Here is a 22,236-nt window from a genome sequence, read left to right as displayed (position 1 = left end):
CACACTCGATTATTTTGTATTTCGGCGAAACGTCAGAAACCTCTCGGCGTTCTTAGAAATATTAAATATGCTTGGAAAAATTCCAGTAAACGTTGAAACACGAAACATTGGTTTTATTTGCGCGGCCTAAACTCCTATTTTGCGTGGTTGCTTGGTTTGGCTTGACCAATCAGCGCACGCGTTTCATTGTGTTTATATTATAAATTCTTATGATACATGTGACGTCATTTTCTCTACAAATTGGACATCACAAAACATCAATATCTTAATAATGCAGAGATAGGATTAAACTGTTGTAGAAAGTCCACTTTCATTTTACAAGTTCTTTTCGAAGAAAGTTTACTTTTAATAGCAAATTTTTTCGTTATACTGTCACTTTAATTTTTTTCACAATCACGCTGTTTTGTTTTATTTATATCTTGGGATAAAGCTATAAAAGAAATCGATAACAATTAATACCTTAGGTCGTGTGACGTTAAATTGCTGAAAATCGTGGTTGCGACCAAAGCCAACATATTGTTTAATATTTGAAAGCTAGCCAGGAAATAAAAATCAAACAATTCTTCTTCGTTTCTTACGTAGTTCGTTCACCAAATGCAGAAAGTCTCCCCTTCTTCCAAAATGTCTATTTAATTCACCAATCAACATCCATATTTTTTTTAATCCCTGTTATATCGTTTTTCTCCAGCTCTTAAAATATATGAATCACAATGCCTTGATGGTTAATACCACTTTGGTAGTCGTTTTGCTTTTTCCAGAATTCTCACGAACGAAATAAATGTTAAATGTGCTTCATCGTTAATGAAGAATATTTGTTTTATTTTATAGGCTTTACTGTTGAAAGATTCTGCTGGTTATTCACAATGGTACTTTTCAACACATTGGAAGGTAAATAATAACAGTACTTTATTTTAAAGTAAATGGTTTTTTTGAACGCGGTAGTATCGTTACATGTTTGTAAATGTCGATCGTCCAGGTTGGTATAGTCCTGAGAAGGACTGTTTTTCTTGTTGTTGACTGACGTTTCGACAACCTTAGCGGTAGTCATCTTCAGAGTCCGGTAGTCACTCTAAAGATGACTACCGCTAAGGTTGTCGAAACGTCAGTCAACAACAACAAAAACAGTCCTTCTCATGACTATACCAACCTGGACGATCGACATTTACAAACATGTAATACTTTATTTTGTACATCTAGATAATTGGTTTTGTAAATTTTAGAGTTTTCAACTACGTAGTTTTCATTACTGGAATGTTGTTCTAAATTTGTTGGACGATATGAAAAAGTAAGAAAGATTTTTGTTAGTTTTGTTGACAAATCATGCTTTATGATTATAGCACTTGTCAGTTTTTCTCTGTTTATTTTTTAGAAACAAGAATCAACAATGTTTGATAAAAGATCAGTTGTTTCCTCACAACCTCGGGCATTTAGAGGTTTGTTAAAAGGGTACCTTAAACCATGTTCTTCACCATACACTTCCTTCATGTTTTTACATCATGTGAAACCTTTTTCTTCGCCATACACCACCTTCATGTTTTTACATCATGTGAAACTTTGTTCTTCACCATACACTTCCTTCATGTTTTTACATTTGCCTATTTATTATTCTTATCGTGCAATGTATAGAAGATCATTCTCATTTTTGTAAATAAATATTTTTATTTTTCTACAGGATCATGACCTTCACAGATACGTTCGTGAAGCTTGCATGATACTTGGTGAATCTGCAGTTGAAAAAGGAGATTTTAATCATGCTTTGAATCTTTTTTCACGTGTTCAGTCCTCTCACGCTGCATGGAACGAAGCTCAGGTATTTATGCTCAACACAACTGCAATTTAAAAATATTACGTTTATTTGGGAAATTTACAATGAATTTATGATGAAAGTTCTCTGTTAGGACTGCTAAAGTTGTTTAAATTGTTCAATGAATTGTTTAGATACACAAGCATTTAGCAGGACTAGAGTCAAGTAATACTTCAATGAATGTTCATATTAATGATTCTTACAAACATCATTTGAGTGTCGCTAAAGAAAAATTGGAGCTTTGTCTTAAAAGATTAGATCAGGAAAAGGTGAGCACATTTTAAGAAATTCTAAGTAAATTTTTGTGAAATATTTACTCAATCATAGCCACTGTTAATGTGTATCAAAGGATGACTTAAGTTTTCTTATTGAACTTTTGATATGAAGCAATTATTTTTCTTTTTATATTTTAATATTTTTTTCTATGTGTTGCTCTAAATTTTTTTCAAAATATCTTTACTTTTCACAACTGCAGATTGTTCGTGTTGCCATTGAAGAGGAACTTGTCGCCTTAGAGAGTTTAATTAATGAAAGAAACACAGTTTATCATGCTGACCCAAGTAAGTCTGTTTCTACTTATTTTCGTATTTTCTGACCCAAGTACATCTGTTGCTACTTGTTCTCTTATTTTCTGAAGAATTATTTAACTATGTAATGTAACTTCTATTGTTCATTTTCCTTTAGGAGAACTTTCACTCTCCTAAAATATATATGATTACGAATTATATGTAAGAATATAACTTGCGTATTGAGAGATGCAAAAATTGTAAATATTTTTAAATTTTGTCTTAAGGAAAGAGTATTGATTTCCATCAACTTGACTTTGACGCTTTGAAAAGTCCTGCGTGCTCTGACATGACAGAGTCTGGTGATACTATACCATTAAAAGTAACTCTTCTTTCACTGCTTAAAGTTTATTGTTTTTTGCTTGTTATGTTTAATTTATAGTATCAGTTTCTTCTTTTTATTTATATATTTTTCATTATTCTTTAGGAAGACGATACAAGAGAATTGCTGGCTACAGTAAGCGAGGTTACATTGGACAATGGTTTTCTTCGTGAACAAGTTTCTATTCGAGATGAACAAGTGCTACGACTTTCCAAACAAATAGAAGATTTAAAGGTCAGGGCAAAGATTGTTCGAAAATCTTTCCGTATTTATGAAATATTAAGAAATTGCTATTCGAAATATGATTAGTCGTTCTGATATCGAATATATTGGATCATAAAATATCGTACTTTGTTACGTCCTTCTTTACCAAAAGTTTTTCATGTATAATTTTGAAAATTTTAGAGCGAATTGGCGCGATATAAAACAGATGGTGTTGATAGTCCTGTTTCTTGTTTATCTGAGGAAATTAATGATTCTCTTGGGAATTATGCATCGTCTAAAGTTTATTTAGAGACTGGCGAGAAATTTACCCGTCAAGGGACGTTTATGACTAGTGGTGTAATTCCTACGAACAGGTGTGATGATCCATCGTTCTTCTCTGGTCTCAGTCAAAGTATTGACCATAAAGTACAGACTATTGTAGAAGAGGAAGTTGAAGAAACTGAAGAAGATATTGATAATGAGATTTACTTTGAACCCATAGTCCAACTGTCTCAATTGAACAATCTCACATCTGGGGAAGAAGGGGAAACTGTTATTTTGAAGAAAGAGCGAAAATGTTCCGTTTTCACGATGGTGAATGGAAAGAACGAGGTTTGGGTAACCTAAAATTGCTATGGAACAATGGACGTCGTCAAGGTAGACTAATAATGCGTCGTGAGAAAGTTTTTAAAATTTGTGCCAATCATTTTGTCACTGAAGATATGATATTAAAACCTGCTAAAGGTTCAGATCGTTCTTGGATATGGAACACTATTGCTGATGTTGCAGATGGGACAAGTGGGCCTCAACAGCTTGCTGTCAAGTTTCAAACAAAAGAAATTGCTCAACTATTCAAAGATAAGTTTGAGGAATTACGTAAAAATAAATTATATTCTGACCAACAATCTCCTGCTGTCTCTCCATTCGCTGCTAATCCTTTGGTTGTTCAACCGTCATGTCACACATCATCAAAATCATCTTTCCTATGTTCGACTCCAAATAAACCCAGCGTTATGACATCAGGTGATTCTTCTTTGGATGCACAGTCGACAGTTGTGTCACACAATACTAAAATGTCACCAGATGAAATTTTTCAGAATAGCAGCAATTATTTAAATGAAACTGTTAACGTTCCTGTGTATTCATATTCATCACAGTCCTCTCATAAAAATGACCTTGTTTCTCAAAAATTCTTTCCCAAAAATTCTTTTTCTTTCACGTTTGCTAAAGAAAGTGCTCCTTTCTTTTCGAACGAAAATCTTCAACCAACGAAAGATGATAAACTATCCACCTCAGAAAAAAATAGCTCCATGTTCACAAGAAATGATGATAAAGAGAAAGATCATAATAATGAAGAAACAAGTGATAAAAAGGAAACAAATATTGATTTCAAACCAAATGTTTCGTTCGTGAAGAATCAAAATATTGGTGAAGAAAAAGAAATTATCAAGTTTACTAAACTAGCAAAATTATTCCAGTTTGATTCTGAGAGTAAGAAATGGAAAGATCGAGGCTTTGGTGAAATAAAATTATTGTATAACTCTTTAACGGATAGATCTCGCGTTGTTTTGACACCTGAACAGGAAAAGAAACCCTGTGTTAATCATTTTCTACTGCCAAACATGAAACTTGTTGAAAATAGCCTTTGTAAATATTCATGTGCGTGGTTGACACATTCTGACTATTCTGATGACAAACCAATGACTCAAAAGTTTGCAGTGACTTTTAAAGACGAAGAAAGTGTAAATGAATTTAAAAAAATTTTCGAAGAACTTAAGTCAAAGAAAGACAGATCATCTGAAACTAAACACGAAAATAATTTCCAAACTTCTTTGTTGAATCAACCGCAAATGATGACCCGAATAAGACAAGCTATTTCTTCCTCCTCAAGAACCATGGGATTACAACACTTACCCTGCACAAAGTTATGTTTGCTCTTATGCTGATATTGATTTTCAATCTTTAAAACCCGAGACGTTTCAAAATCAAACTGAAAATCCTGAGTTCAGTTTTTCCTCCTTGAGTCAAAATAAAACTACAACACCTGGATTTAGCTTTGGTTCAATTGATCCAAGTAAAACTGCAACATTAGGATTTAGCTTTGGTTCAAAAGATCCAAGTAAAACTGCAACATCTGGATTTAGCTTTGGCTATAATGATCCAAGTAACACTGCAACACCTGAATTTAGCTTTGGTTCAAATGATCCAAGTAAAACTGCAACACCTGAATTTAGCTTTGGTTCAAATGATCAAAGTAAAACTGCAACATCTGGATTTAGCTTTGGTTCAAAAGATCCAAGTAAAACTGCATCACCTGGATATAGCTTTGGCTCAAATAATCCCAGTAAAACTGAAACACCTAGATTTAGCTTAGGTTCAAATGATCCAAGTAAAACTGTAACATCTGGATTTAGCTTTGGTTCAAGTGATCCAAGTAAAACTGCAATATCTGAATTTACCTTTGGTTCAAATGATCAAAGTAAAACTGCAACATCTGGATTTAGCTTTGGATCAAAAGATCAAAGTAAAACTCCAACATCTGGATTTAGCTTTGGTTCAAAAGATCCAAGTAAAACTGCAACATCTGGTTTTAGCTTTGGTTCAAAAGATCAAAGTAAAACTGCAACATCTGGATTTAGCTTTGGATCAAAAGATCAAAGTAAAACTTCAACATCTGGATTTTGCTTTGGTTCAAATGATCCAAGTAAAACTGCAACATCTGGTTTTAGCTTTGGTTCAAATGATCAAAATAAAACTGCAACATCTGGATTTTGCTTTGGTTCAAATGATCCAAGTAAAACTGCAACATCTGGTTTTAGCTTTGGTTCAAATGATCAAAGTAAAACTGCAACATCTGGTTTTAGCTTTGGTTCAAATGATCAAAGTAAAACTGCAACATCTGGTTTTAGCTTTGGTTCAAATGATCAAAGTAAAACTGCAACATCTGGATTTAGCTTTGGTTCAAAAGATCAAAGTAAAACTGCAACATCTGAATTTAGCTTTGGATTAAAAGATCAAAGTAAAATTGCAACATCTGGATTTAGCTTTGGTTCAAGTGATCCAAGTAAAACAGCAACATCTGGATTTAGCTTTGGATCAAAAGATCAAAGTAAAACTGCAACATCTGAATTTAGCTTTGGTTCAAGTGATGCAAGTAAAACTGCAACATCTGAATTAAGCTTTGGTTCAAGTGATCCAAGTAAAACTGCAACATCTGAATTTAGCTTTGGATCAAAAGATCAAATTGAAACTGCAACATCTGAATTTAGCTTTGAATCAAAAGATCGAAGTAAAACTGCAACATCTGAATTTAGCTTTGGTTCAAGTGATCCAAGTAAAACTGCAACACCTGGATTTAGCTTTGGTTCAAAAGACCAAAGTAAAACTGCAACATCTGAATTTAGCTTTGATTCAAGTGATCCAAGCAAAACTGCAACATGGATTTAGCTTTGGTTCAAAAGACCAAAGTAAAACTGCAACATCTGAATTTAGCTTTGGTTCAAATGATCCAAGTAAAACTGTAACATCTGGATTTAGCTTTGGATCAAAAGATCAAAGTAAAACTGCAACATCTGGATTTAGCTTTGGTTCAAAAGATCCAAGTAAAACTGCAACATCTGGTTTAAATTTTGGTTCAAATGATCCAAGTAAAACTGCAACATCTGGTTTTAGCTTTGGTTCAAATGATCAAAGTAAAACTGCAACATCTGGATTTAGCTTTGGATCAAAAGATCAAAGTAAAACTTCAACATCTGGATTTTGCTTTGGTTCAAATGATCCAAGTAAAACTGCAACATCTGGTTTTAGCTTTGGTTCAAATGATCAAAATAAAACTGCAACATCTGGATTTTGCTTTGGTTCAAATGATCCAAGTAAAACTGCAACATCTGGTTTTAGCTTTGGTTCAAATGATCAAAGTAAAACTGCAACATCTGGTTTTAGCTTTGGTTCAAATGATCAAAGTAAAACTGCAACATCTGGTTTTAGCTTTGGTTCAAATGATCAAAGTAAAACTGCAACATCTGGATTTAGCTTTGGTTCAAAAGATCAAAGTAAAACTGCAACATCTGAATTTAGCTTTGGATTAAAAGATCAAAGTAAAATTGCAACATCTGGATTTAGCTTTGGTTCAAGTGATCCAAGTAAAACAGCAACATCTGGATTTAGCTTTGGATCAAAAGATCAAAGTAAAACTGCAACATCTGAATTTAGCTTTGGTTCAAGTGATGCAAGTAAAACTGCAACATCTGAATTAAGCTTTGGTTCAAGTGATCCAAGTAAAACTGCAACATCTGAATTTAGCTTTGGATCAAAAGATCAAATTGAAACTGCAACATCTGAATTTAGCTTTGAATCAAAAGATCGAAGTAAAACTGCAACATCTGAATTTAGCTTTGGTTCAAGTGATCCAAGTAAAACTGCAACACCTGGATTTAGCTTTGGTTCAAAAGACCAAAGTAAAACTGCAACATCTGAATTTAGCTTTGATTCAAGTGATCCAAGCAAAACTGCAACACATGGATTTAGCTTTGGTTCAAAAGACCAAAGTAAAACTGCAACATCTGAATTTAGCTTTGGTTCAAATGATCCAAGTAAAACTGTAACATCTGGATTTAGCTTTGGTTCAAATGTTCCAAGTAAAACTGCAACATCTGGATTTAGCTTTGGTTCAAAAGATCAAAGTAAAACTGCAACATCTGAATTTAGCTTTGGATCAAAAGATCAAAGTAAAACTGCAACATCTGATTTTAGCTTTGGATCAAGTAATCCAAGTAAAACTGCAACATCTGAATTTAGCTTTGGATCAAGTGATCCAAGTAAAACTGCAACATCTGAATTTAGCTTTGGATCAAGTGATCCAAGTAAAACTGCAACATCTGATTTTAGCTTTGGATCAAGTAATCCAAGTAAAACTGCAACATCTGAATTTAGCTTTGGATCAAGTGATCCAAGTAAAACTGCAACATCTGAATTTAGCTTTGGATCAAGTGATCCAAGTAAAACTCCAACATCTGTGTTTACCTTTGGTACAACCAATCCAAGTGAAAATGTAACACGTGAATTTAGTGTTGATTCGAGTAACTCGAGAATAAATGATATCAGTGAAACAGATATATCAGTCTGTACTACTGGGTCGAGTGATCTTAACAATACCACTAAATATGGGCATGGCAATAAGTTTGATGATTCTTGTGTGCCTAAATGCGAATCTCATTCAGACGTGAGAGAAATCCAATTCAAAGGAACTTTAAACAATAAGGATTCAACAAAAGAACTATTGAGCTGCAGCAACGATGTAAGTTTAACGAGATATGAAGAGAATGATGAGGTTGTCTACTCAGGGATGAAGCAAGAATATCCTTCTACCTTTTTTTTAAAAAGTGACAAAAGTCTCGCTAAAACAAACAACGAAAAGGATACGAAAGATATTGACGATAATGTTAGTAATCCGATGTTTTATTTTGGAAGTGAAGTATCTTCTTTATCATTTACTTCACATCCTAACCAGTTGTCTGGTTTTAAATGTCAACCTTTTAAAGGATTTCTTACCTCTGGTGAACGGTTGTGTGTTTCGAAAAAGGAAGATGTTGATCCCAAAGAAGAAGATAAAAGTTATGATTTCCGTCCAATTGTTTCATTAACTCCCATTAGTGATCAGAAAACTGGTGAAGAAAACGAAACTGTTGTTTACAGTCATCGTGCAAAATTATTTCGTTACGATAAAAAAGAATGGAAGGAACGTGGTGTTGGAGATATTAAAATCTTAAGACATAATGAAACAAAGAAATGTCGTATTGTAATGAGACGAGAACAAATTCATAAACTTTGTGCAAATCATTTTATAACATGTGATATGGAACTGAAAAGGAATGCAGGATCAGATCGTTCGTGGATGTGGTCTGTCGATGCTGATTTTTCTGATGGTGTAGCGAAAAATGAACTTTTTGCTGTGAAATTCAAACATCCTGAAGATGCAACGATATTTCAAGAGAAATTTATTGAATGTCAACAAGCAGAAAGAATTGATGAAATTTCACTTTCAAGAAAAGACACTAAAGAAAATATTGTGGATGATGATTTAAAAAATTTAAAAGATGAAACAATTGATGCTGAGGAAGAAGTTGAAATAATCTTTGAGAGATGTCCATCTGTTGAGGAACAAGAAAAAGCCAAAAGTTATCAATTTCCAAAGATGTTGTATTGTTTTGATGAAAAAAATGAGAAAGGCGATGAAAATCAATTTGAGACTCAGTTGGTTGATAGGTAATTATTTTCATTTACGAATATTATGAACCCCTGTATTGTTTTTTAACAATGCAAATCTTTATTAAATTTACCAAAGTGAAACATGTTTGAAAATGTTGTTTTTAAATATTTTAAAATATATTCTCTTACTTCATTTTTTTTTGTTATTTTCAGTGTGATTGTTGAAGTGTTTGATTTAACTGTTTTGTGTATTTGTTACTTATTCATTCTTAAATAAATATGTACTAAACACTTTTTTACTGTTTTGATATTTTAAATGTGATGCTAGATTATCAAAATTTGTTTGATCTCAAATTGACTGCATTTTACTTTAATGAGTATTTTAAATTCATCAACTTATCACTGTCATTTGAACAAGAAACCTAAGCCTTTAAAATATAATTTTTTTTGTTTTATAGAGAGAAAGGTAAAAATGACTATGTTTCTAAGTCTGGTATCTTCCAGTTCGGTTCAACATCGACATCCATGTTGTCTTTTTCTGAACTGGCACAACAAATATCTACATTTCCCCAGGCAAATGAGAAGATATCTTGGAAAGGATTTCTTGGCAGTGGTGAACAGTTGTTTGTTTCGAAAAGGAAGATGTTGATCCTGAAGAAGAAGTTAAAAGTTATGATTTCCGTCCAATTGTTTCATTAACTCCCATTAGTGATCAGAAAACTGGTGAAGAAAACGAAACTGTTGTTTACAGTCATCGTGCAAAATTATTTCGTTACGATAAAAAAGAATGGAAGGAACGTGGTGTTGGAGATATTAAAATCTTAAGACATAATGAAACAAAGAAATGTCGTATTGTAATGAGACGAGAACAAATTCATAAACTTTGTGCAAATCATTTTATAACATGTGATATGGAACTGAAAAGGAATGCAGGATCAGATCGTTCGTGGATGTGGTCTGTCGATGCTGATTTTTCTGATGGTGTAGCGAAAAATGAACTTTTTGCTGTGAAATTCAAACATCCTGAAGATGCAACGATATTTCAAGAGAAATTTATTGAATGTCAACAAACAGAAAAAATTGATGAAATTTCACTTTCAAGAAAAGACACTAAAGAAAATATTGTGGATGATGATTTAAAAATTTAAAGGATGAAACAATTGATGCTGAGGAAGAAGTTGAAATAATCTTTGAGAGATGTCCATCTGTTGAGGAACAAGAAAAAGCCAAAAGTTATCAATTTCCAAAGATGTTTTATTGTTTTGATGAAAAAAATGAGAAAGACGATGAAGATCAATTTGAGACTCAGTTGGTTGATAGGTAATTATTTTTATTTACAAATATTATGAACCCTGTATTGTTTTTAACAATGCAAATCTTTATTAAATTTACCAAAGTGAAACATGTTTGAAAATGTTGTTTTAAATATTTTAAAATATATTCTCTTACTTCATTTTTTTTTATTTTCAGTGTGATTGTTGAAGTGTTTGATTTAACTGTTTTGTGTATTTGTTACTTATTCATTCTTAAATAAATATGTACTAAACACTTTTTTACTGTTTTGATATTTTAAATGTGATGCTAGATTATCAAAATTTGTTTGATCTCAATTTGACTGCATTTTACTTTAATGAGTATTTTAAATTCATCAACTTATCACTGTCATTTGAACAAGAAACCTAAGCCTTTAAAATATAATTTTTTTCGTTTTATAGAGAGAAAGGTAAAAATGACTATGTTTCTAAGTCTGGTATCTTCCAGTTCGGTTCAACATCGACATCCATGTTGTCTTTTTCTGAACTGGCACAACAAATATCTACATTTCCCCAGGCAAATGAGAAGATATCTTGGAAAGGATTTCTTGGCAGTGGTGAACAGTTGTTTGTTTCGAAAAAGGAAGATGTTGATCCTGAAGAAGAAGTTAAAAGTTATGATTTCCGTCCAATTGTTTCATTAACTCCCATTAGTGATCAGAAAACTGGTGAAGAAAACGAAACTGTTGTTTACAGTCATCGTGCAAAATTATTTCGTTACGATAAAAAAGAATGGAAGGAACGTGGTGTTGGAGATATTAAAATCTTAAGACATAATGAAACAAAGAAATGTCGTATTGTAATGAGACGAGAACAAATTCATAAACTTTGTGCAAATCATTTTATAACATGTGATATGGAACTGAAAAGGAATGCAGGATCAGATCGTTCGTGGATGTGGTCTGTCGATGCTGATTTTTCTGATGGTGTAGCGAAAATGAACTTTTGCTGTGAAATTCAAACATCCTGAAGATGCAACGATATTTCAAGAGAAATTTATTGAATGTCAACAAACAGAAAAAATGATGAAATTTCACTTTCAAGAAAAGACACTAAAGAAAATATTGTGGATGATGATTTAAAAATTTAAAGGATGAAACAATTGATGCTGAGGAAGAAGTTGAAATAATCTTTGAGAGATGTCCATCTGTTGAGGAACAAGAAAAAGCCAAAAGTTATCAATTTCCAAAGATGTTTTATTGTTTTGATGAAAAAAATGAGAAAGACGATGAAGATCAATTTGAGACTCAGTTGGTTGATAGGTAATTATTTTCATTTACGAATATTATGAACCCTGTATTGTTTTTTAACAATGCAAATCTTTATTAAATTTACCAAAGTGAAACAAGTTTGAAAATGTTGTTTTAAATATTTTAAAATATATTCTCTTACTTCATTTTTTTATTTTCTGTTTGGTTGTTGAAGTGTTTGATTTAACTGTTTTGTGTATTTGTTACTTATTCATTATTTAAATAAATATGTACTAAACACTTTTTTACTGTTTTGATATTTTAAATGTGATGCTAGATTATCAAAATTTGTTTGATCTCAATTTGACTGCATTTTACTTTAATGAGTATTTTAAATTCATCAACTTATCACTGTCATTTGAACAAGAAACCTAAGCCTTTAAAATATAATTTTTTTCGTTTTATAGAGAGAAAGGTAAAAATGACTATGTTTCTAAGTCTGGTATCTTCCAGTTCGGTTCAACATCGACATCCATGTTGTCTTTTTCTGAACTGGCACAACAAATATCTACATTTCCCCAGGCAAATGAGAAGATATCTTGGAAAGGATTTCTTGGCAGTGGTGAACAGTTGTTTGTTTCGAAAAAGGAAGGTGTTGATCCTGAAGAAGAAGTTAAAAGTTATGATTTCCGTCCAATTGTTTCATTAACTCCCATTAGTGATCAGAAAACTGGTGAAGAAAACGAAACTGTTGTTTACAGTCATCGTGCAAAATTATTTCGTTACGATAAAAAAGAATGGAAGGAACGTGGTGTTGGAGATATTAAAATCTTAAGACATAATGAAACAAAGAAATGTCGTATTGTAATGAGACGAGAACAAATTCATAAACTTTGTGCAAATCATTTTATAACATGTGATATGGAACTGAAAAGGAATGCAGGATCAGATCGTTCGTGGATGTGGTCTGTCGATGCTGATTTTTCTGATGGTGTAGCGAAAATGAACTTTTGCTGTGAAATTCAAACATCCTGAAGATGCAACGATATTTCAAGAGAAATTTATTGAATGTCAACAAACAGAAAGAAATGATGAAATTTCACTTTCAAGGAAAGACACTAAAGAAAATATTGTGGATGATGATTTTAAAATTTAAAGGATGAAACAATTGATGCTGAGGAAGAAGTTGAAATAATCTTTGAGAGATGTCCATCTGTTGAGGAACAAGAAAAAGCCAAAAGTTATCAATTTCCAAAGATGTTTTATTGTTTCGGTGAAAAAAATGAGAAAGACGATGAAGATCAATTTGAGACTCAGTTGGTTGATAGGTAATTATTTTCATTTACGAATATTATGAACCCCTGTATTGTTTTTTTAACAATGCAAATCTTTATTAAATTTACCAAAGTGAAACAAGTTTGAAAATGTTGTTTTTAAATATTTTAAAATATATTCTCTTACTTCATTTTTTCCTATTTTCTGTTTGGTTGTTGAATTGTTTGATTTAACTGTTTTGTGTATTTGTTACTTATTCATTATTTAAATAAATATGTACTAAACACTTTTTTACTGTTTTGATATTTTAAAGTTGATGCTAGATTATCAAAATTTGTTTGATCTCAGTTTGACTGTATTTTACTTTAATGATTTTTTTAAATTCATCAACTTATCTCTGCCATTTGAACAAGAAACCTCCGTCTTTAAAATATAATTTCTTTCATTTTATAGAAAGAAAGGTAAAAATGACTATGTTTCTAAGTCTGGTATCTTCCAGTTCGGTTCAACATCGACATCCATGTTGTCTTTTTCTGAACTGGCACAACAAATATCTACATTTCCCCAGGCAAATGAGAAGATATCTTGGAAAGGATTTCTTGGCAGTGGTGAACAGTTGTTTGTTTCGAAAAAGGAAGGTGTTGATCCTGAAGAAGAAGTTAAAAGTTATGATTTCCGTCCAATTGTTTCATTAACTCCCATTAGTGATCAGAAAACTGGTGAAGAAAACGAAACTGTTGTTTACAGTCATCGTGCAAAATTATTTCGTTACGATAAAAAAGAATGGAAGGAACGTGGTGTTGGAGATATTAAAATCTTAAGACATAATGAAACAAAGAAATGTCGTATTGTAATGAGACGAGAACAAATTCATAAACTTTGTGCAAATCATTTTATAACATGTGATATGGAACTGAAAAGGAATGCAGGATCAGATCGTTCGTGGATGTGGTCTGTCGATGCTGATTTTTCTGATGGTGTAGCGAAAAATGAACTTTTTGCTGTGAAATTCAAACATCCTGAAGATGCAACGATATTTCAAGAGAAATTTATTGAATGTCAACAAACAGAAAAAATTGATGAAATTTCACTTTCAAGAAAAGACACTAAAGAAAATATTGTGGATGATGATTTAAAAAATTTAAAAGATGAAACAATTGATGCTGAGGAAGAAGTTGAAATAATCTTTGAGAGATGTCCATCTGTTGAGGAACAAGAAAAAGCCAAAAGTTATCAATTTCCAAAGATGTTTTATTGTTTTGATGAAAAAAATGAGAAAGACGATGAAGATCAATTTGAGACTCAGTTGGTTGATAGGTAATTATTTTCATTTACGAATATTATGAACCCCTGTATTGTTTTTTTAACAATGCAAATCTTTATTAAATTTACCAAAGTGAAACAAGTTTGAAAATGTTGTTTTTAAATATTTTAAAATATATTCTCTTACTTCATTTTTTCCTATTTTCTGTTTGGTTGTTGAATTGTTTGATTTAACTGTTTTGTGTATTTGTTACTTATTCATTATTTAAATAAATATGTACTAAACACTTTTTTATTGTTTTGATATTTTAAATGTGATGCTAGATTATCAAAATTTGTTTGATCTCAGTTTGACTGTATTTTACTTTAATGATTTTTTTAAATTCATCAACTTATCTCTGCCATTTGAACAAGAAACCTCCGTCTTTAAAATATAATTTCTTTCATTTTATAGAAAGAAAGGTAAAAATGACTATGTTTCTAAGTCTGGTATCTTCCAGTTCGGTTCAACATCGACATCCATGTTGTCTTTTTCTGAACTGGCACAACAAATATCTACATTTCCCCAGGCAAATGAGAAGATATCTTGGAAAGGATTTCTTGGCAGTGGTGAACAGTTGTTTGTTTCGAAAAAGGAAGGTGTTGATCCTGAAGAAGAAGTTAAAAGTTATGATTTCCGTCCAATTGTTTCATTAACTCCCATTAGTGATCAGAAAACTGGTGAAGAAAACGAAACTGTTGTTTACAGTCATCGTGCAAAATTATTTCGTTACGATAAAAGAGAATGGAAGGAACGTGGTGTTGGAGATATTAAAATCTTAAGACATAATGAAACAAAGAAATGTCGTATTGTAATGAGACGAGAACAAATTCATAAACTTTGTGCAAATCATTTTATAACATGTGATATGGAACTGAAAAGGAATGCAGGATCAGATCGTTCGTGGATGTGGTCTGTCGATGCTGATTTTTCTGATGGTGTAGCGAAAAATGAACTTTTTGCTGTGAAATTCAAACATCCTGAAGATGCAACGATATTTCAAGAGAAATTTATTGAATGTCAACAAACAGAAAAAATTGATGAAATTTCACTTTCAAGAAAAGACACTAAAGAAAATATTGTGGATGATGATTTAAAAAATTTAAAAGATGAAACAATTGATGCTGAGGAAGAAGTTGAAATAATCTTTGAGAGATGTCCATCTGTTGAGGAACAAGAAAAAGCCAAAAGTTATCAATTTCCAAAGATGTTTTATTGTTTCGGTGAAAAAAATGAGAAAGACGATGAAGATCAATTTGAGACTCAGTTGGTTGATAGGTAATTATTTTCATTTACGAATATTATGAACCCCTGTATTGTTTTTTAACAATGCAAATCTTTATTAAATTTACCAAAGTGAAACAAGTTTGAAAATGTTGTTTTTTAATATTTTAAAATATATTCTCTTACTTCATTTTTTCCTATTTTCAGTGTGGTTGTTAAAGTGTTTGATTTAACTGTTTTGTGTATTTGTTACTTATTCATTACTTAAATAAATATGTACTAAACACTTTTTTACTGTTTTGATATTTTAAATGTGATGCTTCATTATCAAAATTTGTTTGATCTCAGTTTGACTGTATTTTACTTTAATGATTTTTTTAAATTCATCAACTTATCTCTGTCATTTGAACAAGAAACCTAAGCCTTTAAAATATAATTTTTTTCGTTTTATAGAGAGAAAGGTAAAAATGACTATGTTTCTAAGTCTGGTATCTTCCAGTTCGGTTCAACATCGACATCCATGTTGTCTTTTTCTGAACTGGCACAACAAATATCTACATTTCCCCAGGCAAATGAGAAGATATCTTGGAAAGGATTTCTTGGCAGTGGTGAACAGTTGTTTGTTTCGAAAAAGGAAGGTGTTGATCCTGAAGAAGAAGTTAAAAGTTATGATTTCCGTCCAATTGTTTCATTAACTCCCATTAGTGATCAGAAAACTGGTGAAGAAAACGAAACTGTTGTTTACAGTCATCGTGCAAAATTATTTCGTTACGATAAAAGAGAATGGAAGGAACGTGGTGTTGGAGATATTAAAATCTTAAGACATAATGAAACAAAGAAATGTCGTATTGTAATGAGACGAGAACAAATTCATAAACTTTGTGCAAATCATTTTATAACATGTGATATGGAACTGAAAAGGAATGCAGGATCAGATCGTTCGTGGATGTGGTCTGTCGATGCTGATTTTTCTGATGGTGTAGCGAAAAATGAACTTTTTGCTGTGAAATTCAAACATCCTGAAGATGCAACGATATTTCAAGAGAAATTTATTGAATGTCAACAAACAGAAAAAATTGATGAAATTTCACTTTCAAGAAAAGACACTAAAGAAAATATTGTGGATGATGATTTAAAAAATTTAAAAGATGAAACAATTGATGCTGAGGAAGAAGTTGAAATAATCTTTGAGAGATGTCCATCTGTTGAGGAACAAGAAAAAGCCAAAAGTTATCAATTTCCAAAGATGTTTTATTGTTTTGATGAAAAAAATGAGAAAGACGATGAAGATCAATTTGAGACTCAGTTGGTTGATAGGTAATTATTTTTATTTACAAATATTATGAACCCCTGTATTGTTTTTTAACAATGCAAATCTTTATTAAATTTACCAAAGTGAAACATGTTTGAAAATGTTGTTTTTAAATATTTTAAAATATATTCTCTTACTTCATTTTTTTTTGCTATTTTCAGTGTGATTGTTGAAGTGTTTGATTTAACTGTTTTGTGTATTTGTTACTTATTCATTCTTAAATAAATATGTACTAAACACTTTTTTACTGTTTTGATATTTTAAATGTGATGCTAGATTATCAAAATTTGTTTGATCTCAATTTGACTGCATTTTACTTTAATGAGTATTTTAAATTCATCAACTTATCACTGTCATTTGAACAAGAAACCTAAGCCTTTAAAATATAATTTTTTTCGTTTTATAGAGAGAAAGGTAAAAATGACTATGTTTCTAAGTCTGGTATCTTCCGGTTCGGTTCAACATCGACATCCATGTTGTCTTTTCTGAACTGGCACAACAAATATCTACATTTCCCCAGGCAAATGAGAAGATATCTTGGAAAGGATTTCTTGGCAGTGGTGAACAGTTGTTTGTTTCGAAAAAGGAAGGTGTTGATCCTGAAGAAGAAGTTAAAAGTTATGATTTCCGTCCAATTGTTTCATTAACTCCCATTAGTGATCAGAAAACTGGTGAAGAAAACGAAACTGTTGTTTACAGTCATCGTGCAAAATTATTTCGTTACGATAAAAAAGAATGGAAGGAACGTGGTGTTGGAGATATTAAAATCTTAAGACATAATGAAACAAAGAAATGTCGTATTGTAATGAGACGAGAACAAATTCATAAACTTTGTGCAAATCATTTTATAACATGTGATATGGAACTGAAAAGGAATGCAGGATCAGATCGTTCGTGGATGTGGTCTGTCGATGCTGATTTTCTGATGGTGTAGCGAAAATGAACTTTTGCTGTGAAATTCAAACATCCTGAAGATGCAACGATATTTCAAGAGAAATTTATTGAATGTCAACAAACAGAAAGAAATGAAAATTTCACTTTCAAGAAAAGACACTAAAGAAAATATTGTGGATGATGATTTTAAAAATTTAAAGGATGAAACAATTGATGCTGAGGAAGAAGTTGAAATAATCTTTGAGAGATGTCCATCTGTTGAGGAACAAGAAAAAGCCAAAAGTTATCAATTTCCAAAGATGTTTTATTGTTTTGATGAAAAAAATGAGAAAGACGATGAAGATCAATTTGAGACTCAGTTGGTTGATAGGTAATTATTTTTATTTACGAATATTATGAACCCCTGTATTGTTTTTTTAACAATGCAAATCTTTATTAAATTTACCAAAGTGAAACAAGTTTGAAAATGTTTTTTTTAAATATTTTAAATATACTCTCTTACTTCATTTTTTCCTATTATCTGTGTTGTTGTTGAAGTGTTTGATTTAACTGTTTTGTGTATTTGTTACTTATTCATTATTTAAATAAATAACTACTAAACACTTTTTTACTGTTTTGATATTTTAAATGTGATGCTTCATTATCAAAATTTGTTTGATCTCAGTTTGACTGTATTTTACTTTAATGAGTTTTTAAGTTCATCAACTTATCGCTGCCATTTGAACAAGAATTGTCCGCCTTTAAATTATAATTTCTTTCATTTTGTAGAGAGATTGCTGTAAAATTCAAACATCCTGATAATGCAACGATATTTCAAGAGAAATTTATTGAATGTCAACAAACAGAAGGAAATGATGAAATTTCACTTTCAAGAAAATACACTAAAGAAAATATTGTGGATGATGATTTAAAAAATTTAAAAGATGAAACAAATAATGCTAAGGAAGAAGTTGAAATAATCTTTGAGAAATCTCCATCTGTTGAGCAACAAGAAAAAGCCAAAAGTTATGAACTGCCAAAGATGTTTTATGTACTTACTAACACGTACGTATTGTAGTTTATTTTATGTTCCGTGTAGTTTTGTCGAGAATAATTAAATAAGCATTAACTCATACCTATTTTTAAACTATTTAGTTTTGAAAATGGCGATATTGAAACTGTTGAAAGTGGAATAAAGGAAAATGAAGGTGTGCCTAACATTAGAAGTTGTTTCAACACTATTTTAACACAATCAACACTGTCAGAGTTTGGTTCTCCTCCGTCAACGACAACCAGTACACAATCATTTGTATTTGGTTCTCAAGGTGCTACATATTTAACATTCTCTTCACTTCGCGGAATTATGTCATCAACTTTTCAATCGTCTACGAATCAGGCGTTTGCTGGCGCTGGATCAAAATTGTTTGGTGAGGAAAATATCTTTATCAAGAACAAATCATATGAGGACGATCCTGAACGAGAGGTCAACGGTCTTGATTTCAAACCAATAGTTCAACTTAAGATGATAGAACAAAGTAGTGGGGAAGAAAGTGAAGATGTTATTTATTGTCAACGTGCAAAATTATTTCGTTATGATAAAGATACATCACAATGGAAAGAACGTGGTGTTGGAAATATCAAAATTCTTCAACATAAATTAACGGGACAATTTCGAGTGTTAATGAGACGAGAAAAAACATTAAAAATTTGTGCAAATCATATTCTTACTTCAGAAATGAAACTTATAGAGAACACAAGTTCTGATCGTTCAATGGTGTGGCATACTAATGCTGATATCTCTGACGGAGAAGCTAAATCAGAACAACTTGCTGTGCGATTTAAAAATGCTCAAATGGCGAAAGAGTTTAATGATATGTTTGATGAATGTAAAGAACAGATGAAATTATTCAAAATACAAACTAGTGAAATTGAGAAGAAATGTACAGAAAAAAGGTATTAATTTTTTTATTTGATTCTTATAAATGTTATTTATTCAAAAAAGAACTTAGCCACGTTATTTAATGATTGATTCAAAGTAATCATACCACATCATGTAAGGTTGTTGGGGCTTTTTTTCACAAACAATGCATAAAAGTTAAAATGTAATTGAACTCTTCTTATTTTTTGAAATCTTTCTTAATTATTCAATGTTTATTGATTTCTTCAAAATCTTGTTCAATTGCTACATGATGTATGCTAGAATATAAATTTAGTTTTTTCTTGGTGTTTGTACGACATTAGTTTTGCCTGCATTGTATAAATACTTTTAGATGTATAAGCTATATCAGAGGTTCAGATTGTTATTCACACAATCAATGTAAGATTGTTTGCCCAACCTCTGTAACACTTCCTTTCATACAGTCACTGTGTGACCATGAACTAAGTTAAATTTTATTTTCGTTCATTTGCTCATAGTTTCAAGTGAACACATTAGTTAAAACAAAATACGCGTGCCAGTATTAAAATTGGATTTGTTTTACATTTTGCTTAGTGTGTGTAGTGTCCTTACAAGAGATGATATTACTTCACCAGACAACAACCAAGTAAATGATGAACAACAATACAACAATCCTATCATTTCAAATTCTCACAGATTCATGTCATTTTTGTCCAACGGAAGTTTCTTGGCTGCTCAAGAAAGTTATCGCGTTTTGTTTAGCGAGCTTGCCTTCGCTTATTTCTATGATTTAAACTTTAAAAATTGGTTGGAACGCGGTCGTGGTACTCTGAAAGTATTGTCTTCAGACAATAAATATTACATAGTAATGTCTGATGACCAAAGATTATTGCTGGCTCATGAGGTTACTGCATACATGGATCTTAAGCCGAATGCGGGCTCAGATCGTTCTTGGGTTTGGTTTACTATGGCTGATTTTAGTGACATTAGCCATGGCGTGGAACGAGATGTAGCCGTGGAACGAGATGTAGCCGTGGAACGAGATGTAGCCGTGCAATTTCATTCTGTTGAACAATCATTTAAATTTAAAGAAATATTTGATCAATGTCGGGATTCTACTGAAGCAACTTGTGAAGGTCACGTTTCTGCAATGGCGGCAGGTTTTAACGCAAATATTCACCTTGTTCCATCTCTTCATCATTTTACACCATCACGTACACGTAGTCTTATACATGATGACGTCACATCCAATGATCCACGTGATGTTACCAATGATGACACTACATATAATTATTCACATGATCTTGCCAATGATGACGTCACATCCAATGATCCACGTGATCTTACTCATGATAGCAGATGATGCTACGAAAATGCTGCAGATGATCATGATCCCTCTTATGGTTTGTGAAAATTTTGCAAAGTTGCTCTAGTTTCAAAGTGAAGAACAATATTGAGAATATATTTTGCGTATAGTTTGTGGAAATGATTTTCCTACAAAAGTAAATTTATCATTTAAATAGTGGTTTGCTGTTTGTTTCAATTTTACGACGATACGTGAATCAAATCGGAACGTATTTCCCAAGATACGATTTTCGGAAACCAAGAAGAATTTCTAAGTGCATCGTACAATGTGGAAATGTACCTGTTGTCGTGCAGAGAATGATAATTTACACTATTGTTAAAATTATAAACAACTTTTCCCTACATTTGTAATGATGCTTATGCAAAAAAAATTGCTACTTATATCTACTGGAATGCAGCTTCAAATAAAACTGGATTCATTTTCCTATTTGAAAGAACCTGTTCAACATGATTATATAAACTCATGGGTCATATTATTTATCCCAAAATGATTTTGAAAATTGTCATTTGCCGTTTAGGTCGGTCCGTACTTAAAAAATATTTTCACTCAGTCTCAAAGCGTCCCTCGGTCTTCGCCCCCATCCGCTTTTGAGACCTACGTATACTCGAGCATTTTCCCCAGAGGGTCACAACTTGCCCGTTTTTGCGGTCTTTCTAAACTACACAAACATAAAGATAACAAAACTTCTCCTCTCCGACCTATAGTTTCTTCCATCAATTCTTATAACTACAACCTTGCTAAGTACTTAGGCAAACTGCTCAACCCTATCATACCAAACGACTACACGACTAAAGACTCTTTTACTTTTGTTGACGAACTTCATAACCAAGATATTAACAGCAATTACATAGTTTTCTTTTGAGGTCCAAAGTCTGTTCACCAACATTCCACTAAATGAAACCATTGACATTGACATTAGACCTTATTAACTTACATCAACCTAAGGAATAGACCTTTTCAAGGTTATCGTAGCCATATTGCAGGGGGTGCAAAAACATTGGGCCGAGCGCGCGGTCACGCATGGAGTCCATATAAATTACTAATAAATGCGCAAAAATTACCCTTTTACATATTGGCCATTTCTTCCAAAAATATTTCTCAAACTCGTCCATTTCAATAGTAGCATTATTATTTGCGATTTTTTATACATGTGAGTCAAATTTTGTGGTAATCAAAAAGCGGAAAGTTAAAGAAAACATTTGTTTTCTTTGAACAACTTGACCGTCGTTTGAGCGATGTTCTTGAGTTCGCAACACACGCACATGTCTACAGCAAAGTCAGCAAGTATCACGAGGAATTATTCTACGGCAAACTCTTATTAGTATTTCCAATTATTTGTAAAGTGACATTGCTATTTTTATTATTATGTATGGCGTCTTA

At 31.8% G+C, this 22,236-nt stretch overlaps 1 protein-coding gene across 1 annotated transcript in view; it reads left to right on the top strand.

Moving 5' to 3' along the window:
* Positions 1 to 21,292, top strand: part of LOC124446781 (E3 SUMO-protein ligase RanBP2-like) — a 29,531-nt gene extending 8,239 nt beyond the window's left edge. Inside the window, 26 exon segments of the mRNA XM_046997658.1 lie at positions 829 to 888; positions 1,221 to 1,285; positions 1,370 to 1,433; positions 1,673 to 1,810; positions 1,939 to 2,073; positions 2,280 to 2,364; positions 2,598 to 2,692; positions 2,798 to 2,926; positions 3,098 to 3,446; positions 3,449 to 4,837; positions 5,010 to 6,260; positions 6,313 to 9,160; positions 10,819 to 11,358; positions 11,360 to 11,438; positions 11,441 to 11,502; positions 12,074 to 12,613; positions 12,615 to 12,747; positions 12,750 to 12,934; positions 13,335 to 14,198; positions 14,599 to 15,462; positions 15,862 to 16,725; positions 17,127 to 17,361; positions 17,740 to 17,984; positions 18,383 to 18,658; positions 18,749 to 19,546; positions 20,085 to 21,292. Of these exon segments, the coding sequence (XP_046853614.1) occupies positions 829 to 888; positions 1,221 to 1,285; positions 1,370 to 1,433; positions 1,673 to 1,810; positions 1,939 to 2,073; positions 2,280 to 2,364; positions 2,598 to 2,692; positions 2,798 to 2,926; positions 3,098 to 3,446; positions 3,449 to 4,837; positions 5,010 to 6,260; positions 6,313 to 9,160; positions 10,819 to 11,358; positions 11,360 to 11,438; positions 11,441 to 11,502; positions 12,074 to 12,613; positions 12,615 to 12,747; positions 12,750 to 12,934; positions 13,335 to 14,198; positions 14,599 to 15,462; positions 15,862 to 16,725; positions 17,127 to 17,361; positions 17,740 to 17,984; positions 18,383 to 18,658; positions 18,749 to 19,546; positions 20,085 to 20,853 (13,062 nt within the window). The 3' untranslated portion in view covers positions 20,854 to 21,292.
* Positions 21,293 to 22,236: the final 944 nt, after the last annotated feature.

Source organism: Xenia sp. Carnegie-2017, unplaced genomic scaffold (genome assembly GCF_021976095.1).
Source record: "Xenia sp. Carnegie-2017 unplaced genomic scaffold, XeniaSp_v1 HiC_scaffold_22, whole genome shotgun sequence".
Lineage (NCBI taxonomy): Eukaryota > Metazoa > Cnidaria > Anthozoa > Malacalcyonacea > Xeniidae > Xenia > Xenia sp. Carnegie-2017.
The sequence above is the reverse complement of the archived record's forward strand: the minus strand, read 5'-3'. Positions and strand labels throughout refer to the sequence as shown.